At 41.8% G+C, this 26,087-nt stretch overlaps 1 protein-coding gene across 5 annotated transcripts in view; it reads left to right on the top strand.

Annotated features, from left to right (window-relative positions):
- Cracdl (CRACD like) overlaps positions 1–26,087 on the top strand; it is a 143,925-nt gene that overhangs the window by 73,368 nt on the left and 44,470 nt on the right. For all 5 annotated transcript variants that reach the window (XM_047523403.1, XM_047523404.1, XM_047523401.1 and 2 more), the window contains exon 2: positions 19,143–19,222. In XM_047523403.1, coding sequence (XP_047379359.1) covers positions 19,153–19,222 — 70 coding nt within the window. In that variant the 5' untranslated portion in view covers positions 19,143–19,152. The remainder of the gene's footprint in view (positions 1–19,142; positions 19,223–26,087) is intronic.

Below are 26,087 nucleotides of genomic sequence, written 5' to 3'. Positions count from 1 at the left end.
TGGAGGGAATGGCTTTCCTGATTTCTTTCTCAGCTAGATCACTGTTGGAATATTGAAAGCTACTGATTTGTGAGCTGATCTTGTATCTTGCTACTTTACCAAATTCAGTTATTGGCTCTAGGAGTCTTCTGGTGGAATTTTTGGTCTACCAGATGTAGGATTAGGCATGATGATAGTTTGACTTCTTCTTTTCCTATTTGCAACCTTTTAATTTCCTTCTCTTACCTGATTTTTCTAGCTTGAGTTTCAAGAATTGTATTGAATAGAGGTGGTGAGAGTGGACATCCTTGTCTTGTTCCTGATTTTAGAGAAAATGCTTTCAGTTTTTCTCCACTCAGTATGATTTTGGTTTTGGGCTTGTCATATATAGACTTTATAATGTTGAGGTAAGTTCATTCTATCCCTAGTTTCCCCACTATTTTTTACATGAATGGTTGCTGTATTTTATAAATGGCCTTTTCAGCATCTATTGAGATGATCACATGTTTCTTCTTAATCCTTTTTACATGGTGAATTACATTTATTAATTTGCTATGTCAAACCAAGGTTTGGTAGAACACGACTTTTAATCTATCTGGTCCTGGACTTCTCTTTGTTGGTAGGCTTTTAATTGCTGTTTTAATTTCAATATCCGATAATGGTTTGTTTAGGTTTTTCTATATCTTTCTGGTTCAATTTGAGCAGGTCATATGTCTCTATAAATTTGTCATTGTCTTCTGGATTTTCAAAATAGTTTCCAATGATCATCTGAATTTTGTATGTGTCTGGTGATTTTTTTCCTTTTTCCATCAATAACTTTGTTAATTTGGGCCTTCTCTCTCTTTCTTTTGGTTAATTTGACTTCAGGCTTATCAATCTTTTTATTATTTAGAAGAACCAACTCTTTATTGTATTGATCCTGTGTATTTTTTTAATTCTCAATTTCATTGATTTCAGCCTTGATTTTTATTTTTTCCTGCCTTCTACTATTTTGGAAGTTAGTTTGTTTTTCTTTTTCTAAGGCCTTGAGGTGCAGCATAAGGTTATTTAGTTGGGCTCTTTCTGCATTTTTGATGTAGACACTCAATGTTATAAATATTTCTTTTGGTATTGCTTTCATACTGACCCAGAGATTTTTATATGTTGTCATTGTTTTCATTTGTTTTTAAAAATTTCTTGATTTCTTCTTTGATTCATTTTTTATTTAAGGGTATTATTTAATCTCCATGTGTTTATGTGGTTTCTATTATTTTTCTTGCTGTTAGCTTCTAGTTTCATTCTGTTATGGTCCAATAGGATACATGGGATTATATCTTTTTTTTATTGACTAAGACTTACATCGTGACCTAGGATAAGGTCTATTTTGGATAAGATTCCATGAGCTGCTGAGAAGAAGGTAAATTTAGCTATTTGGAGGTCAAATATCCTGTAGATATCTATTAGGTTTATTTTGACTTACAGTATTATTTAGGTTATCTTTATTGATTTTTTGCTTTAATGTCCTGTCTACTGGTGATACTGATGTATTGAAGTCACCCACTATTATTGTGATTGGGATCTATCTGGAATCTAATATCAAGGAGCATTTTTTTTAATGTAATTGGGTATGCTGATATTTGGGGCATATATATTTACTATCATTATATCTTTTTGTTGGATTGTTCCCTTTACCAGGATATAATGACATTTTTTGTCCCTTCTGATTAATTTTTTTGCTTGAAATCAATTTGTCAGATATAAGAATAAGCTACTCCAGCTTGTTTATGGACTCCTTTTCCTTTTGCATGGAATATTTTTTCCCATTTTTTTACCTCCAGCCTATGGAATATTTTTTTCCATTTTTTTACCTCCAGCCTTGCAAAGGGCATATAGTTGGATCTTGTTTTTTTAATCCATTCTGCTAATCTGTGTCTTTTAATGGGGAGTTAGGACCATTTAAATTTAGTGTTATTATGGATATATGTTTGTGGTTTACTGCCATTTTGATTTTTTTGTGTGTGTGCATGTTTAATTCTGTCTTTATTCTCCTTTAGATAATTAGCCTTCTATTGATCATCTATTTGGGAGTTTAGGGATTTGTTTTTGGTTTCCTCTGCATGCAGTTTATCTTAGAGAATTTATTGTAGTGCTGGCTTTGTGGTCATGAATTCTTTTAGTTTATCCCAAACTTTTTATATCTCCATCAGATATGAAGGAAATATTTTCTGGGTATAGCAATCTTGGTTGGCAATTGTTTTCTTTTAGGACTTGGAATATTTCATTCCAGGCCCTCCTTGCTTTTATTGTCTGAGTTGAGAAGTCAGAAGTGAGCCTTATTGGCTTGCCTCTAAATATGATCTGATACTTCTCTTTTTCAGCTTTTACTATTCTTTCATTATTTTCTATGTCCAACATGATTATGATAGGTCTTCTCTTCTGGTTAGGTCTATATGGGGTCCTGTATGCCTCCTACATGTGAATATCTAACTCCTTTCTGATATAAAGTTTTCTGTGACTATCTCATTGAAAATATTCTTAATGCCTTTAGCTTGTATCTCCATGTTCCCTTCTATCCCACTGAGCCTCAGGTTCCTTCTCTTGACATTATCCCAAAGTACTTACATGTTCTGATCATGTTCTGTTTTTTTCCTTTATTGTATTCTGCATATTCAAATTCATGTATCCTGTCTTCAGGGCCTGATGTTCTGTCTTCAAGCACTATATAGAACTTCATTCAGGCAATAGAACTTCATTCTATTTTCTACACAACCTAATTTGTTGGTGATGCTTTCAAGTGAATTATTAATTTGATTCATTGTGTCTTTCATTTTCAGGAGCTCTGATTGGTTTCTTTTCAACATTTCTATTTCTTTATCAAAATGGTCTTTCATCTCTCATATTGGCTCTCAAATTATTCCTTAGATCTTCTTTTAGTTCATTGAACATTTTAATGATCAGTTTTTTGAAATCTTCCCCTGGAATTTCATCCTTTTCATATCTGTGGGGTCCTTTGTTGGGACTGTAAATTTTGGAGGGGAGGTTTGTTTGCCTGCTTCTCATGTTTTCAGAGGTCCTGGACTGGCACATCAATTGAGATGGATTTGCCTTCTTCTTTTATATGTGTGTCCTTATATGCGTGTTTCTTTTTATTCTAGGGTTGATCTCTATTTTTGGTATGTGAGTAGATGTCAAGGGGTGGGGCCTGAAGTTCCCCTCTGGTTGTATCTCCTTGGGGTCTGATTTTTGGTTTGGGGTTTTTTTTTTTTTTTTTTTTGTGCTGGGGATATGAACTCAGGGCCTTGTGCTTGCAAGGCAAGCACTCTACCAACTGAGCTATCTCCCCAGCCCTGGTTTGGGGTTTTTGTCTCCCCAATTCTTTGAGTCGAAGCAATGTTTAGGCTCAGGTGTATTCATCATGTGTGGGGTGAGATTCACTGTTGCCTGGTTGGGGTGTATTTCTCAGCAGGAAGATCTCTACTCTGTGATCTTGACGTGTCCCAATCCATTTTCCAACCCCTCTTGGAAGCAAGAAGCCATGAGTAGCACTAGGGTCAGCTGCAGATACAGTATAGTTTTGAGATAAATGTCCAGTGTCTACTTTGACATCTATAACACTAATTGTCACCTATATAAAAATAGTGGGGTCAGTGTTTAACATCAGTACCAGCAATACAAAACTGTGGACTAGATCTGGCATTCAACATCACATGTCTATTACATCATCCACTATATGAATAATCACAGGGGCATGAATTACATAAACTGTGTAATTCTATTATTTTGTAGGATTACCATTTCTTCAGCACAGGGGAAATAGAGTGGGAAAGTGAAAGTTTAAAATACTTTTAAAAAGTGATGGAAGAAAGGGAAGGTGATAGTGGATGTCAGCTGTGCAGAAGAGGGAAAAACGACTTACAGAAAGTAATGAAGAAAGAGAGGATGTGGAAACAGGGAAAACTGATGGTTGGTGGGGAAAGGTAGTGATCAAAGGGAGATAGAGGGCTGGGAGCAGAGATCTGGACAAACCAGCAACTGTAAGATCAAGACAGCTTGAACCCACGTATAATTGTACCCCACCTAGGACAAATCAGGGCTAAATAAGAAGCAGGTGCAGAAGGAAATAAGTAATGTGAAAATAAAATCACATAATTTTATACAGTAATCATACAATTATGTTTTGAACCTGTCTGTATAGTGAGTCCATACATACACACTCACACCCACCAGTAAAAAATAATACAGTACAATGAAATGATGTCTGAAAATTTTTCTTTCGATGGTTAACCTTTTTTTCTTTTTATTATTGTAAACAAATGGGATACATGTTGTTTCTCTGTTTGTACATGGCGTAAAGGCATACCATTTATGTAATCATAAATTTACATAGGGTAATGTTGTTTGATTCATTCTGTTATTTTTTCCCCTTCCCCCCCACCCCTCCCACCCCTCTTTTCCCTCTATACAGTCCTTCCTTCCTCCATTCTTGCCCCCCTCCCTAACCCTAACTCTAACCCTAACACTAACCCCTCCCACCCCCCAGTATGTGTCATCATCCACTTATTAGCGATATCATTCGTCCATTGGTTTTTTGAGATTGGCTTATCTCACTTAGCATGACATTCTCCAGTTTCATCCATTTGCCTGCAAATGCCATAATTTTATCATTCTTTATGGCTGAGTAATATTCCATTGTATATATATACCACATTTTCTTTATCCATTCATCAATTGAAGGACATCTAGGTTGGTTCCACAATCTGGTTATTGTGAACTGAGCAGCTATGAACATTGATGTGGCTGTATCTCTGTAATATGCTGATTTTAAGTCCTTTGGGTATAGGCCAAGGAGTGGGATAGCTGGGTCAAATGGTGGTTCCATTCCAAGTTTTCTTAGGAGTCTCCACACTGCTTTCCAGAGTGGCTGCACTAATTTGCAGCCCCACCAGCAATGTAAGAGTGTACCTTTCTCCTCACAGCCTCGTCAACACCTGTTGTTGCTTGTATTCTTGATAATCACCATTCTAATTGGGGTGAGATGGAATCTTAGTGTGGTTTTGATTTGCATTTCTCTTATTACTAGAGATGTTGAACATTTTTCCATATGTTTGTTGATTGCTTGTATATCTTCTTCTGTGAAGTGTCTATTCATTTCCTTAGCCCATTTGTCAATTGGATTATTTGCATTCTTGGTGTAGAGTTTTTTGAGTTCTTTATAGATTCTGGAGATTAGCGCTCTATCTGAAGTATGATTGGCAAAGATTTTCTCCCACTCTGTAGGTTCTTTCTTCGCATTGCTGATAGTTTCCTTTGCTGAGAGAAAGCTTTTTAGTTTGAATCTATCCCAGTTATTAATTCTTGCTTTTATTTCTTGTGCTATGGGAGTCCGGTTGAGGAAGTCTGGTCCTAGGCCGACATGTTGAAGCTCTGGACCTACTTTTTCTTCTATAAGATGCACCGTCTCTGGTCTGATTCCGAGGTCCTTAATCCATTTTGAGTTTAGTTTCGTGCATGGTGAGAGATATGGGTTTAGTTTGATTCTGTTGCATATGGATTTCCAATTCTCCCAGCACCATTTGTTGAAGAGGCTATCTTTTCTCCATTGCATATTTTTGGCCCCTTTGTCTAGTATGAGAAAATTGTATTCATTTGGGTTTGTGTCCATGTCCTCTATTCTGTACCATTGATCCACCTTTCTATTTTGGTACCAATACCATGCCGTTTTTGTTACTATTGCTTTGTAGTAGAGTTGAAGATCTGGTATTGCGATACCCCCTGCTTCACTCTTTCTGCCAAGGATTGCTTTAGCTATTCTGGGTTTTTTATTCTTCCAGATGAATTTCATAATTGCTTGCTCTATTTCTGCAAGGTACATCATTGGGATTTTAATTGGAATTGCATTGAATCTGTATAGCACTTTTGGTAGTATGGCCATTTTGAAAATATTAATTCTTCCTATCCAAGAACATGGGAGATCTTTCCATCTTCTAAGGTTTTCTTGAATTTCTTTCTTTAGTGTTCTGTAGTTCTCATTGTAGAGGTCTTTCACCTCTTTTGTGAGATTGATTCCCAAGTATTTTATTTTTTTCGAAGCTATTGTGAATGGGGTAGTTTTCCTGATTTCTCTTTCTGAAGATTCATCGCTTATGTATAACAATGCCTTAGATTTATGTGCATTGATCTTATATCCCGCTACTTTACTGAATTTACTTATGAGATCTAAAAGTTTTCTGGTGGAATTTCCTGGTTCCTCTAAGTATACAATCATATCATCAGCAAATAGGGATAGTTTGAGTTCTTCTTTTCCTATTCGTATCCCTTTAATTTCTTTGGTCTGTCTAATTGCTCTGGCTAGAGCTTCAAGGACGATATTGAATAGAAGTGGTGAAAGAGGGCATCCCTGCCTTGTTCCAGTTTTTAGAGGGAATGCTTTCAGTTTTTCACCATTTAGAATGATATTAGCCATGGGTTTAGCGTAGATGGCCTTTACAATGTTAAGGAAACCTATCCCTATTTTTTCTAGTGTTTTGAGCACGAAGGGGTGCTGTATTTTATCAAATGCTTTTTCTGCATCTATTGAAATAATCATGTGATTCTTGACTTTAAGTCTATTGATATGGTGAATGACATTTATTGATTTCCTGATGTTGAACCAACCTTGCATCCCTGGGATGAAACCCACTTGATCATGGTGCACTATCTTTTTAATATGTTTTTGTATGCGATTTGCTAAAATTTTGTTGAGAATTTTTGCGTCGATGTTCATTAAGGATATTGGTCTGAAATTTTCTTTCCTCGATGTGTCTCTGTCTGGTTTAGGTATCAGGGTAATATTGGCTTCATAGAATGAGTTTGGGAGGGTTCCCTCCTCTTCTATTTTATGGAATACTTTGAGAAGTATTGGAATGAGCTCTTCTTTAAAGGTTTTGTAGAACTCGGCTGAGAACCCATCTGGTCCTGGACTTTTCTTTGTTGGTAGGCTATTGATGACTTCTTCTATTTCATTACTTGAAATTGGTCTATTTAAATTGTGTATGTCCTCCTCGTTCAGTTTAGGCAATTCATATGTCTCTAGAAACCTGTTGATGTCTTCAAAATTTTCTATTTTGTTGGAGTATAGATTTTCAAAATAGCTTCTAATTATGTTTTGTATTTCAGTCGTGTCTGTTGTGATATTTCCTTGTTCATTCCGAATTTTAGTGATTTGGGTTTTCTCTCGTCTTCTCTTTGTTAGTATGGCTAAAGGTTTATCAATTTTGTTTATTTTTCGAAGAACCAATTATTTATTTTGTCAATTTTTTGTATTGTTTCTTTTGTTTCAATTTCGTTGATTTCAGCTCTCAGTTTAACTATTTCCTGTCTTCTACTACTTTTGGTGTTGGTCTGTTCTTCTTTTTCTAGGGCTTTGAGCTGTAGTGTTAGGTCTTTATTTTTTGAGTTTTACTTCTTTTATTAAATGCGCTCCATGAAATAAATCTTCCTCTAAGTACTGCTTTCATAGTGTCCCAGAGATTTTGATATGATATTTCTTTGTTCTCATTTACCTCTAAGAATTTTTTAATTTCCTTCCTAATATCTTCTGTTATCCATTCATCATATAATAGCATATTGTTTAATCTCCAGGTGTTGGAGTAGTTTCTGTTTTTTACTCTTTCATTTATTTCTAACTTCAATCCATTATGATCTGATAGAATACAAGGTAGTGTCTCTATCTTCTTGTATTTGCTGACATTAGCTTTGTGGCATAATATATGGTCTATTTTAGAGAAGGATCCATGTGCTGCTGAGAAGAAAGTGTATTCGCTCTTGGTTGGATGGTATATTCTATAAATGTCTGTTAAGTCTAAATTATTGATTGTGTTATTGAGACCTATGGTTTCTTTGTTCAATTTTTGTTTGGAAGATCTGTCCAGTGGTGAGAGAGGCGTGTTAAAATCACCTAGTATTATTGTGTTATGGTCTATTTGGTTTCTAAAATTGAGAAGGATTTGTTTAACATACATGGATGAGCCACTGTTTGGGGCATAGATGTTTATGATTGTTATATCTTGCTGATTTATGCTTCCCTTAAGCAGTATAAAATGTCCTTCTTTATCCCTTCTGACTAACATTGGCTTGAAGTCCACATTATCTGAAATGAGGATGGATACTCCAGCTTTTTTGCTGAGTCCATGTGCATGGTATGTTTTTCCCCATCCTTTCACCTTTAGTCTATGCGTATCTCTTTCTATGAGGTGAGTCTCTTGCAGGCAACATATTGTTGGATCTTTCTTTTTAATCCAATCTGCCAGTCTATGTCTTTTGATTGATGAATTCAGGCCATTAACATTCAGGATTATTATTGAGATATGATTTGTATTCCCAGTCATTTGGTTCATATTTAAAATTTTATTTATTTATTTATTTCTTTTTTGACACATCTTGGTTCCTCCTTTATTTGACAGTTCCTTTAGGTAATTCCTCCCTTTGCTGATATGCTTCTTTGTTTTTTATCTCTTCTTCATGGAATATTTTGCTGAGAATGTTCTGTAATGCTGGCTTTCTTTTTGTAAATTCTTTTAGCTTTTGTTTATCATGGAATGATTTTATTTCATCGTCAAATTTGAAGGTAAGTTTTGCTGGGTATAAGATTCTTGGTTGGCATCCATTTTCTTTCAGAGCTTGAAAAATGTTGTTCCAGGCCTTTCTAGCTTTTAGGGTCTGGATTGAAAAATCTGCTGATATCCGTATTGGTTTCCCCCTGAATGTAATTTGGTTCTTTTCTCTCACAGCCTTTAAAATTCTGTCTTTATTTTGTATGTTAGGTATTTTCATTATAATGTGCCTTGGTGTGGGTCTGTTGTAATTTTGTGTATTTGGAGTCCTATAAGCCTCTTGAACTTGATTTTCCATTTCATTCTTCAGATTTGGGAAATTTTCTGATATTATTTCTTCAAATAGATTGTTCATTCCTTTGGTTTGTTTCTCTAAGCCTTCCTCAATCCCAATAATTCTCAAATTTGGCCTTTTCATGATATCCCATAGTTCTTGGAGATTCTGTTCATGATTTCTTACCATCTTCTCTATTTGTTCAACTTTGCTTTCGAGATTAAATATTTTTTCTTCAATATCTGAAGTTCTGTCTTCCAGGTGTTCTATCCTATTGGTTATGCTTTCTATGGAGTTCTTAATTTGGTTTATTGTTTCCTTCATTTCAAGGATTTCTGTTTGTTTTTTTTTCAATATCTCTAACTCTTTATTGAAATGATCTTTTGCTTCCTGTATTTGCTCTTTTAACTGTCGATTGGTGCTATCATTCAATGCCTGCATTTGCTCTTTCATCTCATCATTCAATGCCTGCATTTCCTCTTTCATCTCATCATTCAATGCCTGCATTTCCTCTTTCATCTCATCATTCAATGCCTGCATTTGCTCTTTCATCTCATCATTGCTTCCCTAATCATTTTAATTATGTACATTCTGAACTCCCTGTCATTTCTTCTGCCATGCTGTCGTTGGATTTATTGATGTAACATCTAGATTTGTTTGGGGCATTTTCTTCCCTTGTTTTCTCATATTTTTCAGGAATCAGTGGGTCATTAAGATATTGCAGATTTCCTCTATCGACTTATAATGTCCCTGAAGATTGCTAGTATATCCCCTCTTATCCTTCAGTAGCCTGCAGTCTTGGAGGAAGTTGATAATGCGGAGCTCCACGAAGAAGCTGCCTCTCTAGGGGTGGTGACCCTCAGGTGGCGTATATTCCCTGCTAGTGGGCAGAGGTGCCTCCACTTGTTGACCAATGGTCAACCAACGGGGAACTAGGCTGCGGGCTGAAGCAAGTCCTGTTTGTGCCTGTGTCTCTGGTTTTACCGTCCCTGTGGGAAAACCTCACCCGGCAGGGAAGACTCACTCGGTGGGGACGTCTCACTGGCCAGTTCCCCTCCTAGAGGTTCCCCTCAATCTACAACTACCGCCTGGGCTGGGCTGTCTTCCTCTGCAACGTTCCCAGGGGCCCGGACCTACCTCCTGGGCCTGGAAGCCTCACCCTTCGCAGGCGAGTCTCCTTAGGCTGCCTCTTCCAGAGAATCTGCCCGCAGTCCTGGAAACTTCGCTCCGCCCCTAGGCGTGTCTCTGTGCAGCTCTTCCAGCAAGAAGCCACCTAGCTCCTGGGACCCTACTCTGCACCTAATCGCCTGGCTATGCGGCCCCTCCTCTGAGCTGCCACCTGAAGCCCCGTACAATAGCTCCAAGACCCAGAGACCCGCCACACACCTCCTCCTCCGGACAGCCGCCCGGTTTCCGGCGCAGTCACTAGGAGCCCAAGCAATTCACTTCGCGTCTCCTCCTCCCGCCAACCGCCCGTAGCCCTAGGCAGTCACTCCAAGTCCAAGTGACCCGCCCTGTTCCTCCTCCTCCTCCTCGGGGTAGCCCCCCAGGTGTTCAGGAGCGGTGGCTCCGAGACCAAGTGACCCACCACGCTCCTCCTCCAGGCAGGCCACCGGTGTTCAGGAGCGGTCGCTTTTAGTCCAATCAACTCACCACTCACCTCCTCCTCTGGCAACCGCCTGTGGCTCTGATGCAGTCACTCTTAGACCAAGCGACCCGCCGTGCTTCTCCTCTTCCTCCGGGCAACCCCCCGGTATTCAGAAGCGGTTGTTCTGAGTCCAAACAGCTCACCACGCAGCTCCTCCTCAGGCCGCCGCCCGGAGCCCCAGTGGTTGCTCCGAGTCCAAGCGCTGTGCTGAGCTGCCTCCTCGATGGTTAAACTTTTAAAAAATAAAAAGAATAGACTAAAAATGTGAGTATGAAGGAAAGAACAGAATAAAGAAATGAGGAGAGAAAAAATTTAACATAAGATAGACTAAAGAATTTTAAAAATGAAAAATTTTCCTGAGCAATGAAGGACTTCTTTCTGCTGAGGTAGTCAAAACTGTTGGCAAGGACGGATGTTCATTCTTGGTATTTGGGCTTTGTAAGGATTGGGGGTTATTAAGCCAGACACCTCTGTGTTCCTCTCCTAGCTGCCAATCACTGTGGCTAGAGGCAAAGATGGTCGCAGTGGACCTGAGCTACCAATCTCCTCTGAACACAACGTGCAGCACAGTTTGGGTGTTGACAGGTTGTATGTTTCTGGGGGGGCATTGCAGAGTTCTAGATTGGAGAGTCCAGTCACTGGGGTTCGGTCTAGATGGAACGGGGAGCTCTGTGGGCCGGTGTTTGAGGTTTGCTCTGCACCCGCTGTGGGAGGGTGCGGGTCTCTGCAGGCTGTCTGGAACTCTAGGGTATCTGGTAGGATCCACTTTAAGGGTGTAGGGCCAAGACCTCCACAGGCGTCTGCCCTGGGGGGCGGATGTCCTGTGTGGCCCCTGCAGCGCCTGCCGGTGGGAGCTTTCCCCGCTGGGCTCCAGCACCTGCCTGGTCCGGGCCAGCTAATCCTTGTGCCTGTTCCAGTGTCTCTGGTTCAGGCACCTTCCGGGAAGTTTGGCTAGCTGCAGCAGTGCCCCATCTCCTTTCCCCAGGCTGAGGGTGGGCGGTTCAGGCGGTGGAGCAGAGGGACTGAGGCTTTGCACAGCTCCCCTGTTGCGCTGTCCCTGCCCTTGGCTCTCCCGCCCGCAGCCATGCGGGCCGCCCACGTGGCGCCTCTCTAACGAATTGTTATGTTTGCACTTCTGACCTGGTGACTTTATAATGTTTTTGCAGTTCAGTATTAATTTTCAGTGAGATCCCCCGTTATCCACCTCACTGAGAAGGCTACTAGTCTCCTTCCCCCCAGGTTCAGGGTTGAGTGACAGCTGGGATCTGCACCTGCCCTGGTCCAGCACCTTCCCACCTCCTAAGTAAGGTTTTTATTGTTCCACTACAAATTCCCTTCTGGCATTTTAGTTGAATCTCCTTCTTGTAGTATTTTCTCCAGGGATCACAATATTCATTCTTAAGTTGTTGCTATTCAGAGTTCTTATTATACCACCTTGGGGAAAATTCAGGAACCTTGAGATAATACAGTTCTATTTACAACGCCCACCTTTATGGTATTGTCAACATACATTATAAATTAAGAGTATTAAATTTTTTTTTCTTTTGGTACCTTGGATTGAACTCAGGGGTGCTTAACCACTGAGCCACATCCCCAGTCCTTTTTATATTTTATTTAGAGAGTCCTGCTGAGTTGCCAAGGCTGGTCTTGAACTTGAGATCCTCCTGACTCAGCCTCCCAAGCTCCTGGGATTACAGGCATTCACCATCATACCCGCCTAAATTTTTCTTTAAATTGTCGTATGCCTTTAAATAAATTTGGAGAAGGAAAGCAATTTTTTTATTTACACACACTTAGCACATCCAGTGAATTCCATCCTTCCTGAGCTTTCAATTTCATTCTGATGTCATTTTCCTGCATCTAAAGAACTTCTTTTTGCACTTCCTGTAACAAATTCTTACACTCTTTAATTTTCTAAAAATGTCTGTATTTTTCCTTCATTATTGAAGGGTAATTTGGCTGGGTATAATAGGTGGCTTGCCGCCCCTGAGTTTCTGTTGTTTTGCTTTTTGTTTTCCTGTGCTTTAGAGATGTTATTCCCTTGCTTCCGCTGGTCCATTGTTGGTCATTCTCGTTATTGTTTGCCTGTATATGGTGATCATTTTTCTCTGGCTGTTGTCAACATTTACTCACTTTGCTGGTTTTCATACACTGGGTTGTGCCCACATTAATTACTCTGAGGTCTACACTGCCTAGATGTGATTGGTATGATTTTCTTAGGGTTTCCTAGGATTTTTGGTAACATTCTTTACCATTCTCATTTTCTGGACATTTTTATTCATCAGTTTTCCAAATATTTTTTCTGCCCCTCTCTCTCCATCCCTCCCCGCTTTCTCCTGCTTCCAGAGCTCAATTACATGGTGTTAGTTCAATAATATCGTACCACGGGCCACTGAAGCTCTGTTCATGTTTCCTTTTTTCCAAGTTTTTTTTTTCCTCTCTACTCTTAAATTGTTTCTGTTTATCTTTAATTTGATTGTTTCTTTTTATGTCTTTAATCTACTGTTGAGTCCATTCAGAGAGTTTTTCCTTTCAGAAATTACACTTTTCTTTTTTAAGATTTCATTTGTTTCTTTCTCAATTTGAAATTATTCTTCTGTTTATTCATTACAACCACATGTTTAAGTTCTCAATTATATATTCAGTAGCTTCTTTAAGGTCTTTGTCTGCTACTTAGGGATTTGGTTATTCAGGATGATTCTCTTTTGAATAACTCCCTTCTCTTGACTGTGGATCACATTTCTGTTTCTGTACATAATTAGTACATTTCAATTTGACCGTTGGTATTGTGAATGATACATTTTAGGAACTCTGGAATCTTATGTTCTCCTAAAGATTATTGATTCTTTTCTAGCAGGCTGTTAACTTGACTGGACTCAAATTATGAGCTGTCTTTCTGACAGTGAGCCGTGGAAAAGTCAGCTCATTTTTCTTAGCATTATAGCTGTTACCTTCTGCCTGGTTCCTTGGAGTCTCCACTACATGCATTTGATTCTGGGGAGCCAAGAATGGAGAGTTTTCTTGTGCAGATTTTGGTGCTCCTCTCTCTGAAGCTCTCTCCTTCCGGAGACTTTCCATCTGCTCTGGAAGCTCTAAACTCTATTCTTTGGTTCCTGTGTGTGCTCTAGCCATCCTAGAACACACAGGTGGGTGAGTTGCCCAGGTCGGAAGCCCTGAACACACAAATCTCTCCTATCACAGTTCCCTTCTTTCAGGGTCGAGACTCTTCTACTTTCTGCCTACTTTTCGTTGATCATTACTGCCTTCAAATTATTATTTCTAATATCTTGTCCATAGTTAATCATTATTACCTATAGAAGGTTGGCTGTGATATAGGCTTCTCCATCATTACCAGAAGCCTAACCCACCTTCAAATGTGAAGGATATTTTTTCAGAGTTCAGAATTCACGATGACAGTTATTTTCTTTCATTGGAGTTTTCTGCTTAAAATATAGTTGCTGCTGAGAGAATAATACCATTGCTGATACTGACCTGAACCTGGTGAGTATGGAGACCACAGAGAAGGTGATGCAGGATAGGAGCAGAAGCCTGCTGGGGAAGAAGGGGGAGGCAGGAGGCTGGAGAGGGAGATAGAAGGACACTAAATTTAAGTGCAATGTTAAAAGTTTTTTAATTATAAAAATCTTTTGGAGTTGTAGATGGACAGAGTGGCTTTATTTCATTTGTGTATTTTTATGTGGTGCTAAGGATGGAACCCAGTGCCTCACACATGCTAGGCAAGCACTCTGCCTCTGAGCTACAGCCCCAGCCCTAAGTGGGCTTTTTTTAAAACCTAGTCTTTCTTAAGACTAACCTTATGCAGATTATATTATCTCCTCTGGAAAAGGGAAAGATGAGCTAAAGGTGACCTTTAGCTCCAGCTCTCTGAAATTAGATGAATTGATATTCAAAAATCTCAAAGGAGGTGTGTGGGTGTGGCTCAGTGTCAGAGAACGTGACTGTCATGCTCCTGGCCCTGGTTTCAAGCCCCACTCTGCAAAAGCAAAGTATATACATAATACAACCAAAAATCTTCAAGGGCACTCATGCCCAGAAGCCCCTTTAGTTAGTCAATTGTCTTACTTGTGTGTTGGGTTCTGGCCCTTTGTCCAGGGGACTATCCTAGGCACTGGTTAAAAAGAATGATTACAACAGGCATAATCACCCAGGAAACCCACAGTCTTGGGAGGGAGAGGAGGCTTAGCAGCTACTCAGGTTCTTTCTTGATGGCAACCTTGGGAAGAAAGGTACAGGAGGTTATGAAAGAATCCACAGTGCTCTGAACATAGCTCAGAAGGAGGTTGCAGAATTGGGCCACCTGTAGGGTGAACTCCAAAGCTTTCATCCATAATTGCATGCTTGGATGTGTGGAGCTAGCGTACAGGTATATTTCTTTGCATTGTGTAGGTAAATATAGTGACTTGGAGTCTTTGAAATACCGTATTAAGATCTATTCTCATTCTTCATGGGAACCCACTTTTGTAGGGTTTTTCTATAAAAGCTACCACTAATGATGGAGCTCTGCTCTAAGCTGGGGAGGAGCCTGTGGACAGAGAGGGAACGGGCAGCCCCCACATCCAGACTCCTCTGGGTTCTTTGGGTGCCCACATGCATGCTGAGCGTGCTGATCCCGAACATGCTGTGCACTTCAGAGGAGGCTGGGGGCTCGGCATCCTTGGGAGTTAATTAGTTCCTCTGAAGAGGGCCCTCAGGTGCAGATGTAGCCTAAAGTTTCCCTTTTGGGGTGCTTAGAACTGTCAGAACCACAGGGGCAGGAGGATGGAGGGCAGATACTGCTTGAGGGGCAGAGAGGGGTCTGACTCAAACCTCAAGTTGTCATGCTAAATACTGTCTTGATGTGAGAAGCCAAAGGAGGGCTGGAAGAGCTTGGCTATTGCCACCTTGCCTTCCTGATTATGGTTTTCCATGACTTTTACTGGGGATAGGGAACCTGCATTCAGGAGGGCAAGCTCCCTGCCCAGCGGGGACCATCGGTGTTCCCTTGCCACAGCCTTGGGGTGTCTCCACCCGGCTTGTCCATGTTGACAAGGACTTCTCTCCCTCTGCACTCTGCATTCTCACCGGGATGCCCATCCTCAGGGACCTTGAGTGTGTTTCCATCAGTTACCTGGCAGTGGTTTGAGTCTATCAGGCTGCCAGGATCAGGAGGCACTGGGGTCCACAGTGACTTATAATGGCGACTTCAAAGTGAACCATTTGCACAGGCAGACTGTGTTTTCATGAGATAAAGTCAACACTCACCTGCTGCCGCGGCCAGTCACTCCTGTGCTCTGGCGATGCCTTTGTGTATGGACAGGAACGTCTGGTGGAGAGAGCCATGGAGAGCCACGGCTGTTCTGTGTGCTGAATCTTGGTCCCATTGAACTAAAGCATTGCTATCTCCCTCTCCTCTGTGGGAGAATGAGTTCCAGTACTGGCAGATGTTGGGGACATCCAGTCTTCGTGCTTTTCCTCTGCATCTCATTACCCTGTGCTTTAGTCAACTTTTCCACTGCTGTGACTGAAAGATCTGACCAGAACAATTTTAGGGAAGAAAAGTTTATTTGAGGGCTCATGATTTCAGAGGTCTCAGTCCATAAGAGGCTGACTCCATTCCTCGGGGCTCAAGATGAGGCAGAACATCATGGCGGAAGAGTGTGGCGGAGGGAAGCAGCTCACATCATCAGGAAGCAGAGAGAGGCTCACTTGCCAGATACAAATATACACCCCAAAGGCACCCCAGTTCCCACCTCCTCCAGCACACCCACCACTTCAGCTACCACTCAGCTAATCCCTATCAGGGGATTAAGTCACCGATTGGGTTAAGGTTCTTACAGCCCAATCATTTCTCCTCTGAACCTTCTTGCACTGTCTCACATGCGAGCTTTTGGGGAACACCTCACAGCCAAACCCGAACATGGTATCATGTATTTATTAGCATGAAGACCTTTGGAACAGGAAACATGAGCAGGTCCTAACTTCCCATGTGAGGTGAACCCCATTGCTGCTATCTTTTCACTTGTGGGTGATGTTTGCTTCTGTGAATCTGCTGGCCACCACAGCATCTGTTGGTGACAGCCTTCTTGATGAGGGTGGAAGGATCCATGCAGGGGAGACTGGGCCCCCTCTTGCTCCTCCCGATCCACCTGCTCCTGAGCCCTCTGCCCTGTGTGACTTTGTCCACAGCCATGTCATTCAGCTCAGGGAGAAGCCAGTCTGCGCTGCTCTAGACTTGTGGGATGGAAGCGGGGTGCTCGCCACACTCACCCAGGGAGGGCCGGGGCACCCGTCACACACCCTGCACATCCCCAGTGCCTTCCCCACTTCAGCCCTTTTATTTGCCAGAGGTGACTGGACATTGGGCAGGCAGCGTCATGGTCTCTCCAGAGTTGCCCTTTCCCAGTTAGTTGACACGTCAGACTGAGATGCCCTGTCAGACCCAGTGGATGGTCTCCCAGGGGCTCCTTCAACACCTCAGTTCTGGCCTGACCCTGGGCAGGGCTACTTGGCAAGCAGAGCCATTTCAGTGGGAGATTCTGTCCCTTGGATTTCTCGGCTTCTCTCGAGCATCTCTGGGGACACTCAGGACTCTCCCCTTTGCTAGGACAGCACCTGCAAGAGTGGGGGACCTCACTGGCCGCATCTGTTGCTGTGTCCCAGTGCCTCAGAACTGGGGGTCCACGCTGGGGCTACTGTCAGCGTGAGCCTTCAGGTCATCTTCGTCACTACCTCGGCGTGTTAGTAAACCACCTATAGGAATGTGTGTTCTCATCCTCAAAGCCCTTGGAGATCCAGTGAGGTAATTTGGATAATAGTGTTGCAGGCTGAATAAGTCATTTGCATAAATTGGTTGTCATTGTGGTTAACTCCAGATTCAAGTGACTCGGAAAGCTCTTGCACTTTGGCTTCCTAGCTCGGTGGCAACCTTGGTGGATGGTACCCAGGGTCACAGCCGGTGACTGTTCACCAGCCCTGACCATTTTCACTGTCCTTGCTGCTCCTTGTGTTTTCCTTCTCCATCGCCTTCTGCTCTGAAGGCTCTGGTAGCCCCCCACTCCTCCCACAGGATCACTGAGCAACAGGACACTTGGACATCAGGGAGTTGACTAACCCTGACATCTTGGGAGCTGAGGGAGTGACCTTTTGGAGCACTTTGTGACAGGTCACAATTGTGACTCTTATAATTTGCATTGGCTGTCACTTTGACCATGAACCCAGTGAAAACAAGGCTCTTCTTTAAAGCCTAAAACCAGTGGTCAAGGATTTGAAAAAGTACTATTTAGGTTCCACCCTCATTTTACACATAATGAGAGCATGACCATGAGTCAGATGGGGAGGTTCCAACAGAGTTTTTGGCAGAACTGACATGATACCAGACGTTTTTATGAAGCCGGATCATATGAAAATTGAGAACTGAAGCTGGCGAAGCTCTTTTCAGCTTTTAAGGAATTGTCTAGGAGGGAGAACAGACACTTTGACATTAAAGGAGAACCAAATGTTAGCGCCAACTCTGGCACAGGCCCGCGGTTCTGTTTCCTTTCCTCTGTGAAGTATTTTCTTTGTATTTCTCTCATCATTTTACATTTCGTTCCTTGTACAAGTTGTAGGTGTGAATTGGTTAAGTAGCAGAAACTCCTGTTTTAAGCATGATAGTCACTCCTGGTTAGAAATAGGTTTCTAGATAAGTATGTATCAGTCCTTGAAGGGACAGTGCACTCTCTCAAGGTCAGTCAAAGGGAGCAAGCACAGGTAGCTCAGTACTCTGCAACAGGAAGTATTTGTTTGATTTCCATGAAAAGTCAGTTTTATTTTATTTTTTAGGAAGATGCCAAATCCATATGGATGAAATGATAATAATGTCTGGGATGATTTGCTTGGGAACAATCTAGTGAGAGGGGGTGTTGGGGTAAAGATGAAGCAAGAATTAGCCCTACATAAAGTTTGTCATATGTTCTCCATAGTTTTATATCGACTTGGAACTTTTTGTAAGTTCAGAAAAAACTCAGTGTAAATAATTACATTATGTAGCCATGAAAATAACCCTTATCAAGAATTTTCTAGGCTGGGGAAATAGCTCGTTGGTGGAGTGCTTGCCTTGCAAGCACAAGGCCGTGAGTTCGATCCCCAGCACCACAAAAAAAAAAAAAAAAAAAAAAAGAATTTTTCTAAGATGATATAAGTAAGAAAATCAGGGCATCAAACTTTCTGGTGTGTACATGTACATAAAATATTTGTGTAAAAATAAACATTGGAAGGAGACTAAAACATTAATTGTGGTTATCCTCGGTTGGTGGGATGATGGGTGATTTTTCATTCTGTTTTCCAAACTTCTTACAAGAAACATGAGAAAAACATATCTTCTGAAAATGTGAGAAAAAAACCCTTTTTAAAGAAAGGATCTTAACCTGTGTTGGTAAATGAGTGAAGCATTTCTTTCAGTTATGTTTTCCATTGAATTGCTCAGGTCAGCAGTTAGAAAAGCGCTCAGGCGGTGACGGATCTCGAGGCTGCGAGCGTGTTTCGGGCCTGTGCTGCCCTCTGCCCTGGCCACTGTCTCTGCAGGGGTGTGTACAGGCAAGGTCAGGGGCAAGAGTCGTCACCACTGCCATCGTGCTTATTGGTAGCTTCTGCTCAGTACGTTCCTTTAACGTGAATTTCTGTCTGATTTTAGTGAGCTGGACATGATTTCCACGAGGGTCATGGACATCAAGCTTCGGGAGTCTGCAGAAGGCCTGGGGGAGGACAGTACAGGTAAGGCCCTGGCCTCCCCTGCTCTGGGAGGAGCCCTGGATTAGAGCTGGGGCAAGAGAGGGTCCGACTGGAGCGAGGGGTCGTCCGTGGAGAGGGAGCGTCCCTCCCCGGTGTGCTCAGACCCTGGGCCTGGAAGCACACCTGCATCACCGGAGGCCACCTGGAGCAGGTGCTCTGTCACCTCCACCACCTTGCTGCTCTGTCAACCACGGGGCCTTCAATGTCAGTTTCTCTTCCTCTGGAAGTGAAGATGTCCCCACGTTTCACTTGAAAGCAGAAGAAGAGGGCCCCAAGGGAATTATTTGTCACCGAAGATTCTCTAAAGGTATCTGTAGGAGCCTTTGCAAAGCACAGGATGGACTTATCATCCAGCAAAAATAATTTCATCAAGAGAAAACCTTTGACCCCTCCCCTGCGCTTTCTATTCTCCTTCAGGAGGTGTTTATTATGGCCTGGCCTGAGCTAAATTCCAGGCCCCTGATTCATCACCTCGGAGCACCTTCCAAGAGTTATTCAGTTACGTGATTGGCTCACCGCTATCCACATATTGCTATTTATATCTTGATGGAATTGTAAAATTGACATTTAGAAACACAGACCTCTCCACAACGTCCCTTTCCCTAGGTGACTATCTATATTCCCCTTATCTGATTAACAAAGTCCTCCCGCTCTCGGCCCTTCAAAGTCAAGATGCCAGTAGTGATTTACTTTGATATAGTTCAGGAAGAATGACTTCCAATAATATGAAATCCTATCTGCTAACCCGTACCTTCATATTCTAATTCCAGTAAGCTCTATTTCATATGTTATGTGATACACAGATGCTTCTTATTCTGTATTAGAACCATTTTTCTCTGTCACATTTTAATAGATAGCAAATAAACCCAAATATAAGGTAAGCTTTTTTAAGATCAGCCCTGAGGGGGGAAAAATGGAATTTCAAATTTTCTCATATTATGGGGCACTGAATTATTACTAATATTATTAATATTGTTTGAATAAGTATCATTAATACCATAAGTAATAAATGTCATTATCCTGAAGTTTATCAATAAATGCTAGTATTGAATACTTACAGAGGTCAACATGAAGAATCAATTTTACAAAAGAAGGAGAGAAACAATTCTTTTATTTTCAAATAATAATGAGCTTAAGGTAGTCAGAACAATCCTTTCCATCCAAAATTTAAAAATCTAGATAAGAATATTCTTCATGTTGTTTTTACATTTTTTTTTTTTTTGGGGTGCTGGAGATCGAACCCAGGGCCTTGTGCTTACAAGGCAGGCACTCTACCGACTGAGCTATCTCCCCAGCCCCTTCATGTTGTTTTTAAAAGTAAGAAATAATGTGGCCAGAATTGAAAGAAAGATGGCAACCCAGAAAGATAAGTGAGCACTTTTGCCCTCGGATCTCATTAACCGGTCTTGGAAATTTTTAATTTCACTTTCCTGTCTTCATGGGGTGGGAGATAAGAGAGGGTCAGAAGACAAAGTTCAGGCCCCACACAAAGTAGACTTTCTAATAGAAGACCATCTCTGCAATAAGCTCGAACCCCAAGGAGCACAAAATCTGAGTAGGTGTGAACCATGGATAAACCAATCCTTCTGTGGATTTGTAGCTTGAGTTTGTATCGCTCTACCCTTCAACTTGGTTAGTAGTGCTCCTAGACCAGGAATAAACCTAGGTGCTTTGCAGAAGCAATCTTCTGTAAAGCAAAGTGTCTTCTATCTACACTTCAAATTATAACAGAACATAATACTTTCAGTACTAGCACAAGCATATAGTCAGTGACAACCAGGTATGTAAGGCAACAGAACCAACGTGCTATGGGTTGAATCCTGCCTCACAGAATCAACATCACAGACACATGCTGCAGTCTCCAGTATGTGACCTTACTAGGTAGGTAGGTAAGATGCAGTCATCCTGGAACAGGTGGGTTCCTAATCCCGTATGAATGATGTCCTTATAAGAAGGGGAAATTTGAACACAGATATGCACATGGTGAGAGTGTAATGTGAACACAAGGGCAAAGATTAGGGTTATGCATCTACAAGCGAAGGAGCATCAAAGATCTTCAGTACATTATTAGAAGTTAGGCAACAGAAGTGGAGCAGATTCTCCATCACAACCCTCAGAAGGAACCAGACATGCCAGTACCACCTTGATTTTAGCCTTCCAGCTGCAGAACTATGAGACAATTTATTTCTGTTGTTTAAACCACCGAGTTTGTGGTACTTTCTACAGTAACCCTAGCAAACAAATATATAGTAGAAACAAGAAAACAGATACAATAAAGGCATCGAATGTCAGAATTTTCAAATACATACTATAAAACATGGTGTATGTGGTTTGAAAATATCTGCAAGTTCCAGAAAACCAAAAAAAAAAAACAAACATGGGACCCAGCCAGTGCAGTAAGACAAGAAAAATAAATTTAAAGGCTTTGAACTGGAAAGAAGAGGTAAAACTGTATTTGTAGATGACATGATTATCTAAAAAATACAAACAAGTATCCAGAACTCTTAAGTTTAGCATGGTTGTAAAATATAAGTTCATAATGTAAAAATCAGTTATATGCCTATATACCAGCAATAAACATTTGAAAAATTGAAATCTTGAAAAGTACTATATGTAAAAGCACCAAAAAATTGAAATACTTAGGCATATATGCAGCCAAAATATATGCAGGATTTATATACTGAAAGATACAAATGATTGTTTAAAGAAATTAAAAAGACCTAGATACATGGAGAGATATACCATGTTTATGGATTGAAAGCCTCCATGTTACCTAGATGTTAATTCTCACCAAATTGAGCTACAAATGGTATGTTGGTACATGTAGGTATAGTGTAGTTTTTGAGTCAGCTATGAAAGTCAAGGATACAGTTAGTTTGATACTGTGTTGCAGGACTGTCAATCAGTAACCTTTTTCTGTTTCTTTTCTGTTTTTTTCCAGTCCTGAGAATCAAGTCTCTAGGGCCTTGGGTATGCTAGGCATGTGCTGTACCCCTGAGATATAACCCCACACTGTAATCATTTTTTTATTTCCATGAAGGTTTTTATCTAAAAAGAAGCCAACTCTATAGGGTTGAAATGAAAATAGTATATGAGATGTTTTGCTTTGAAATAACCTACAGGGAGTGAGAGGAAATGGGTAAATAGGAAGCAATCAAAATCCCAGCAGGATTTTTAGAGGGTACTGGCAAGCTTATTCTAAAATTTATATGAAAAGAGAAAGAACTTCAGTAGGTAAAACAATTTTGAAAAATAAAACAAAGTTGGAGGACTCACAGTATTTGATTTCAAACTTACTATAAAGCTACAATAATCAGGACAATTCAAGCAAAAAAGATAGATGTATGGAGATAAATAGAACAAAATAGAATTTAAAACCAGATCCATATGAGGGACTGGGGTTGTGGCTCAGTGGAAGATCACTCGCCTAGCACATGTGAGGCCCTGGGTTCAAGCCTCAGCACCACATAAAAATAAGATATTGTGTCCACCTACAACTAAAATATAAATATACATTATAAAAAACTAGATTCATATGAATATGATAAATTGATTTTTCTTTTTTGGGAGGTACTGGGATTGAACTCAGGGCATTTGACCACTGAGCCACATCCCCAGGCCTATTTTGTATTTTATTTAGAGACAGGGTCTCACTGAGTTACTTAGTGCCTCGACTTTGCTGAGGCTGGCTTTGAACTTGCCCTCTTCCTGCCTCAGCCTCCCAAACCACTGGGATTACAGGTGTGCACCACTGCACCCAGCTGATCAATTGAGTTTTGAGAAAGTTGTAAAGGAGACTCAGTGGAGAAAGGATAATCTTTTCCCTAAATGGTGCTAGAACAATTAGACACCCATCTGTAAAACATAAGCATTGAGTGATACCTCACAGATTATATAAAAGTTAGCTCAAAACATAGACGTAAATGTAAAACTCTAAAGCCTTTAAAAGAAAACAAGAGAAAATATTTTTGACCTTGGATTAGGGAAGAGTTCTAAGATATGACACCTCGGTCCATAAAAGGAAAAAGTAATAAATGGAACTTCATCAAAATTGAAACTTTTGCTCTGAGAAAGATACTGTTAGGAAGATAAAAATACAAGCCAGATGGGGAGAAAATATTTGTAAATCTCACTTGATGAAAGATTTATATCCAGCATATATTTAAAATCATCAAAATTCAAAAACAATAAAATACACCTATTTACAAAATGGGCAGATCTTTAGAGATGTTTTGATCTAAGAAGACGTCTTAAGCCCATGAAGAAACACTCAACAGCAAGTCATTAGGAAATGCAAATTGAAAGTACACGGAGATTCTCTGCACAACTATTACAATGTCTGGAAAAAACCAGAAACCTCTGAGCAGTGCTGGCGTGGATGCATTGCTGGTAGGAACGCAAAGCAGAGCAGCCAATCTGGAAAACATGTTGGCAATTTCCTACAAAACTAAACATACACTTAGCCTATGACTCAATAATCCCACTCCCTCATATTTACCTAACAGCAATGAAAACATGTTTACACAAAGCTGGTGGCCACATTATTCATAACTGCTAAAAACTGAAAAGAATCCAAGTGTCCCTCAAGTGTTTGGATGGTCCAACAGTGTATCCATGGAATGGAATACTACTCAGCAGTAAAAAGGAACAAACTATGGGAAGACATAAAAATAGGCATGAATCTCAAAGTGAAAGAAGCCATAATCAAAAGGTCACATGGAATACGACTCATTCTGTTTTGGTTAGATATGAGGTGTCCTTGAAAAGCTCATGTGTGAGACAATGCAAGAGGGTTTAGAGGTGAAATGGTTGGGTTATGAGAGCCTTAACTAATCAGTGAATTAATCCCCTGATAGGGATTCACTGTAGTCTGGTAAGGAATGGATGGAGGAGGTACATCCCTGGGGGCATGGCCTTTGGGGTATATATTTTGTCCTTGATGAGCAAAACCCTCTCTGCTTCCTGATGCCTTGTCTTGAGCTGCTTTCCTCCACCACACCCTTCCGCCATGATGTTCTGCCCCACCTCAAGCCCTGAGGAATGGAGAAGGCCGTCTATAGACTGAGACCTCCAAAACTGTGAGCCCCAAAATAAACTTTTCCTCCTCTAAAATTGTTATTGTCAATCTTTGGTCATAGCAGCAAAATAACTGACTGAAACAGATATTGGTACCAAGTAGTGGGGCTGTTGCTGTAACTAACCTGACCAAGTCGTTCAGAAGCTTTTGGAGCTTTTTGCAATTTGTGGGAGGAATTTTGGAAAGTTAAGTGATGCAAACTGGAAAAGTTTTAGATCATTGGAAGTGGAGCTTCATGAGCAATCCTGGTGGGAGCTCAGAAGACCAGAATGCCAACGGACAATAAAGGCAGGGCTCTGAGGTTCCCGAGGAGGAGGACTTTATTGGGAACTGGACGCAGGCCGTTCATGTTACGTTCTGGGTAAGAAGCTGGCTACATTTTGCCTGTATCCTGACTTCTTCTGTGAGTCTTCTTAATCTGACAGAAGAAATTTTTTAGGCAGCACAGTATTCAGGTGGTAGCATGGGTACTGCTGGTGACTTTAGCCGAGTTTATTGTGATATTCAGGAGCAGAAAGCAGAGCAGTAAGATTTGAAACACTTGCAGTTTGGCCAGAAAACTGAGTAAAACTTCCTGCTAAGGACTCGCAGTTGTTAAAGAGGTCGCCATCACTAAAGAAATGCTAAAGGCCTTGCAGGAGACAGTAAGGAAGAGGCTTGAGGGCACCTCAGGAACTGGCAAGGCCACACCCACCCTGGGCTAAAGGGAGTCAAAGTAAAAATTCCTTTGAGAAGAGACCAGGGGGGCGCCCTGCTTGCTCAGGGCCGCCTGGGAGCGCTCCACCGTGCTACCCGCCCAGGCCCAGGGGCTGCTGCAGCACAGACCCCTGGAGGGCAGCTGCTGCTGGAGATGGCGGCCGACTGTGGCATCAGTCGCGGGGCTGGTTCCGCAGGGTTGGGGTCACCGAGGCTTCCGTGGAGATTTCAAAGGAAGGCCTGGGAGGCCAGGCCGAGTCCCTGCAGGCAGCCCCCGAGAGGGTCGAGAGAAGGAATCCAGAGCTGCGGTGGAGGGAGCGGCTGGGGAGGAAAGCTGCAGGAACCCATCAGAGACAGCCAGCAGACAGGCCACTGGGCTGCCACCAGCAAAGCCACAGGGCCGAGCCACACAAGCCCTTGGCAAGCACACCCGAGGCCGGGTGCTGCAGAGGCCCGACTTGGATCGACAGGACGGCTCTGCCCGCTGGACTTCAGTCTTGCTTTGCTCCCGTCCTTTCTGCCCTACGGAAAGCTTGCTCCACCTGTTCATCACCTGTTCATGATTCGGGTAGCCCGCGGTTGACTTTTACAGGAACTCACGGGCACGTCTGCCTTGCCTCTCAGAGGAGGCTTTGGACTGGGGCTTCTGAGACGTCTTGGAACTGCTGAGACTGCGGGGACTCTCGGACGTGGATCAAAAGGATTTCGCATTGTGAGATGAGCATGAGCTTTGGGGGGTCAGGGGCAGAATGTCATGGTTTGGAGATGAGGTGTCCCCCAAAAGCTCGTGTGTGAGACAGGCAAGAAGGTTTGGAGGAGAAGTGATCGGGCTGTGAGAGTCTCAGCCCAGTCACGGAGTAACCCTGGTGGGCTCCACTGCCTGGTAACCCCAGGCTGGTGGGGAGGCAGGAGGAGGAGCATCTCGGGGCCTGCCTGTGGGGTGTGTGTCTTCTCCTTGTTGAGGGGAACTCTCTCTCCTCTCTCTCTCTCTCTCTCCTCTCTCTCTCTCTCTCCTCTCTCTCCTCTCTCTCTCCTCTCCTCTCTCTCTCCTCTCGTCTCTCCTCCTCTCCTCTC

The sequence above is a fragment of the Sciurus carolinensis genome, chromosome 13 (genome assembly GCF_902686445.1).
Source record: "Sciurus carolinensis chromosome 13, mSciCar1.2, whole genome shotgun sequence".
NCBI lineage: Eukaryota > Metazoa > Chordata > Mammalia > Rodentia > Sciuridae > Sciurus > Sciurus carolinensis.
Note: the sequence above shows the minus strand (reverse complement) of the source record. Positions and strands in the feature narration are given on the sequence as shown.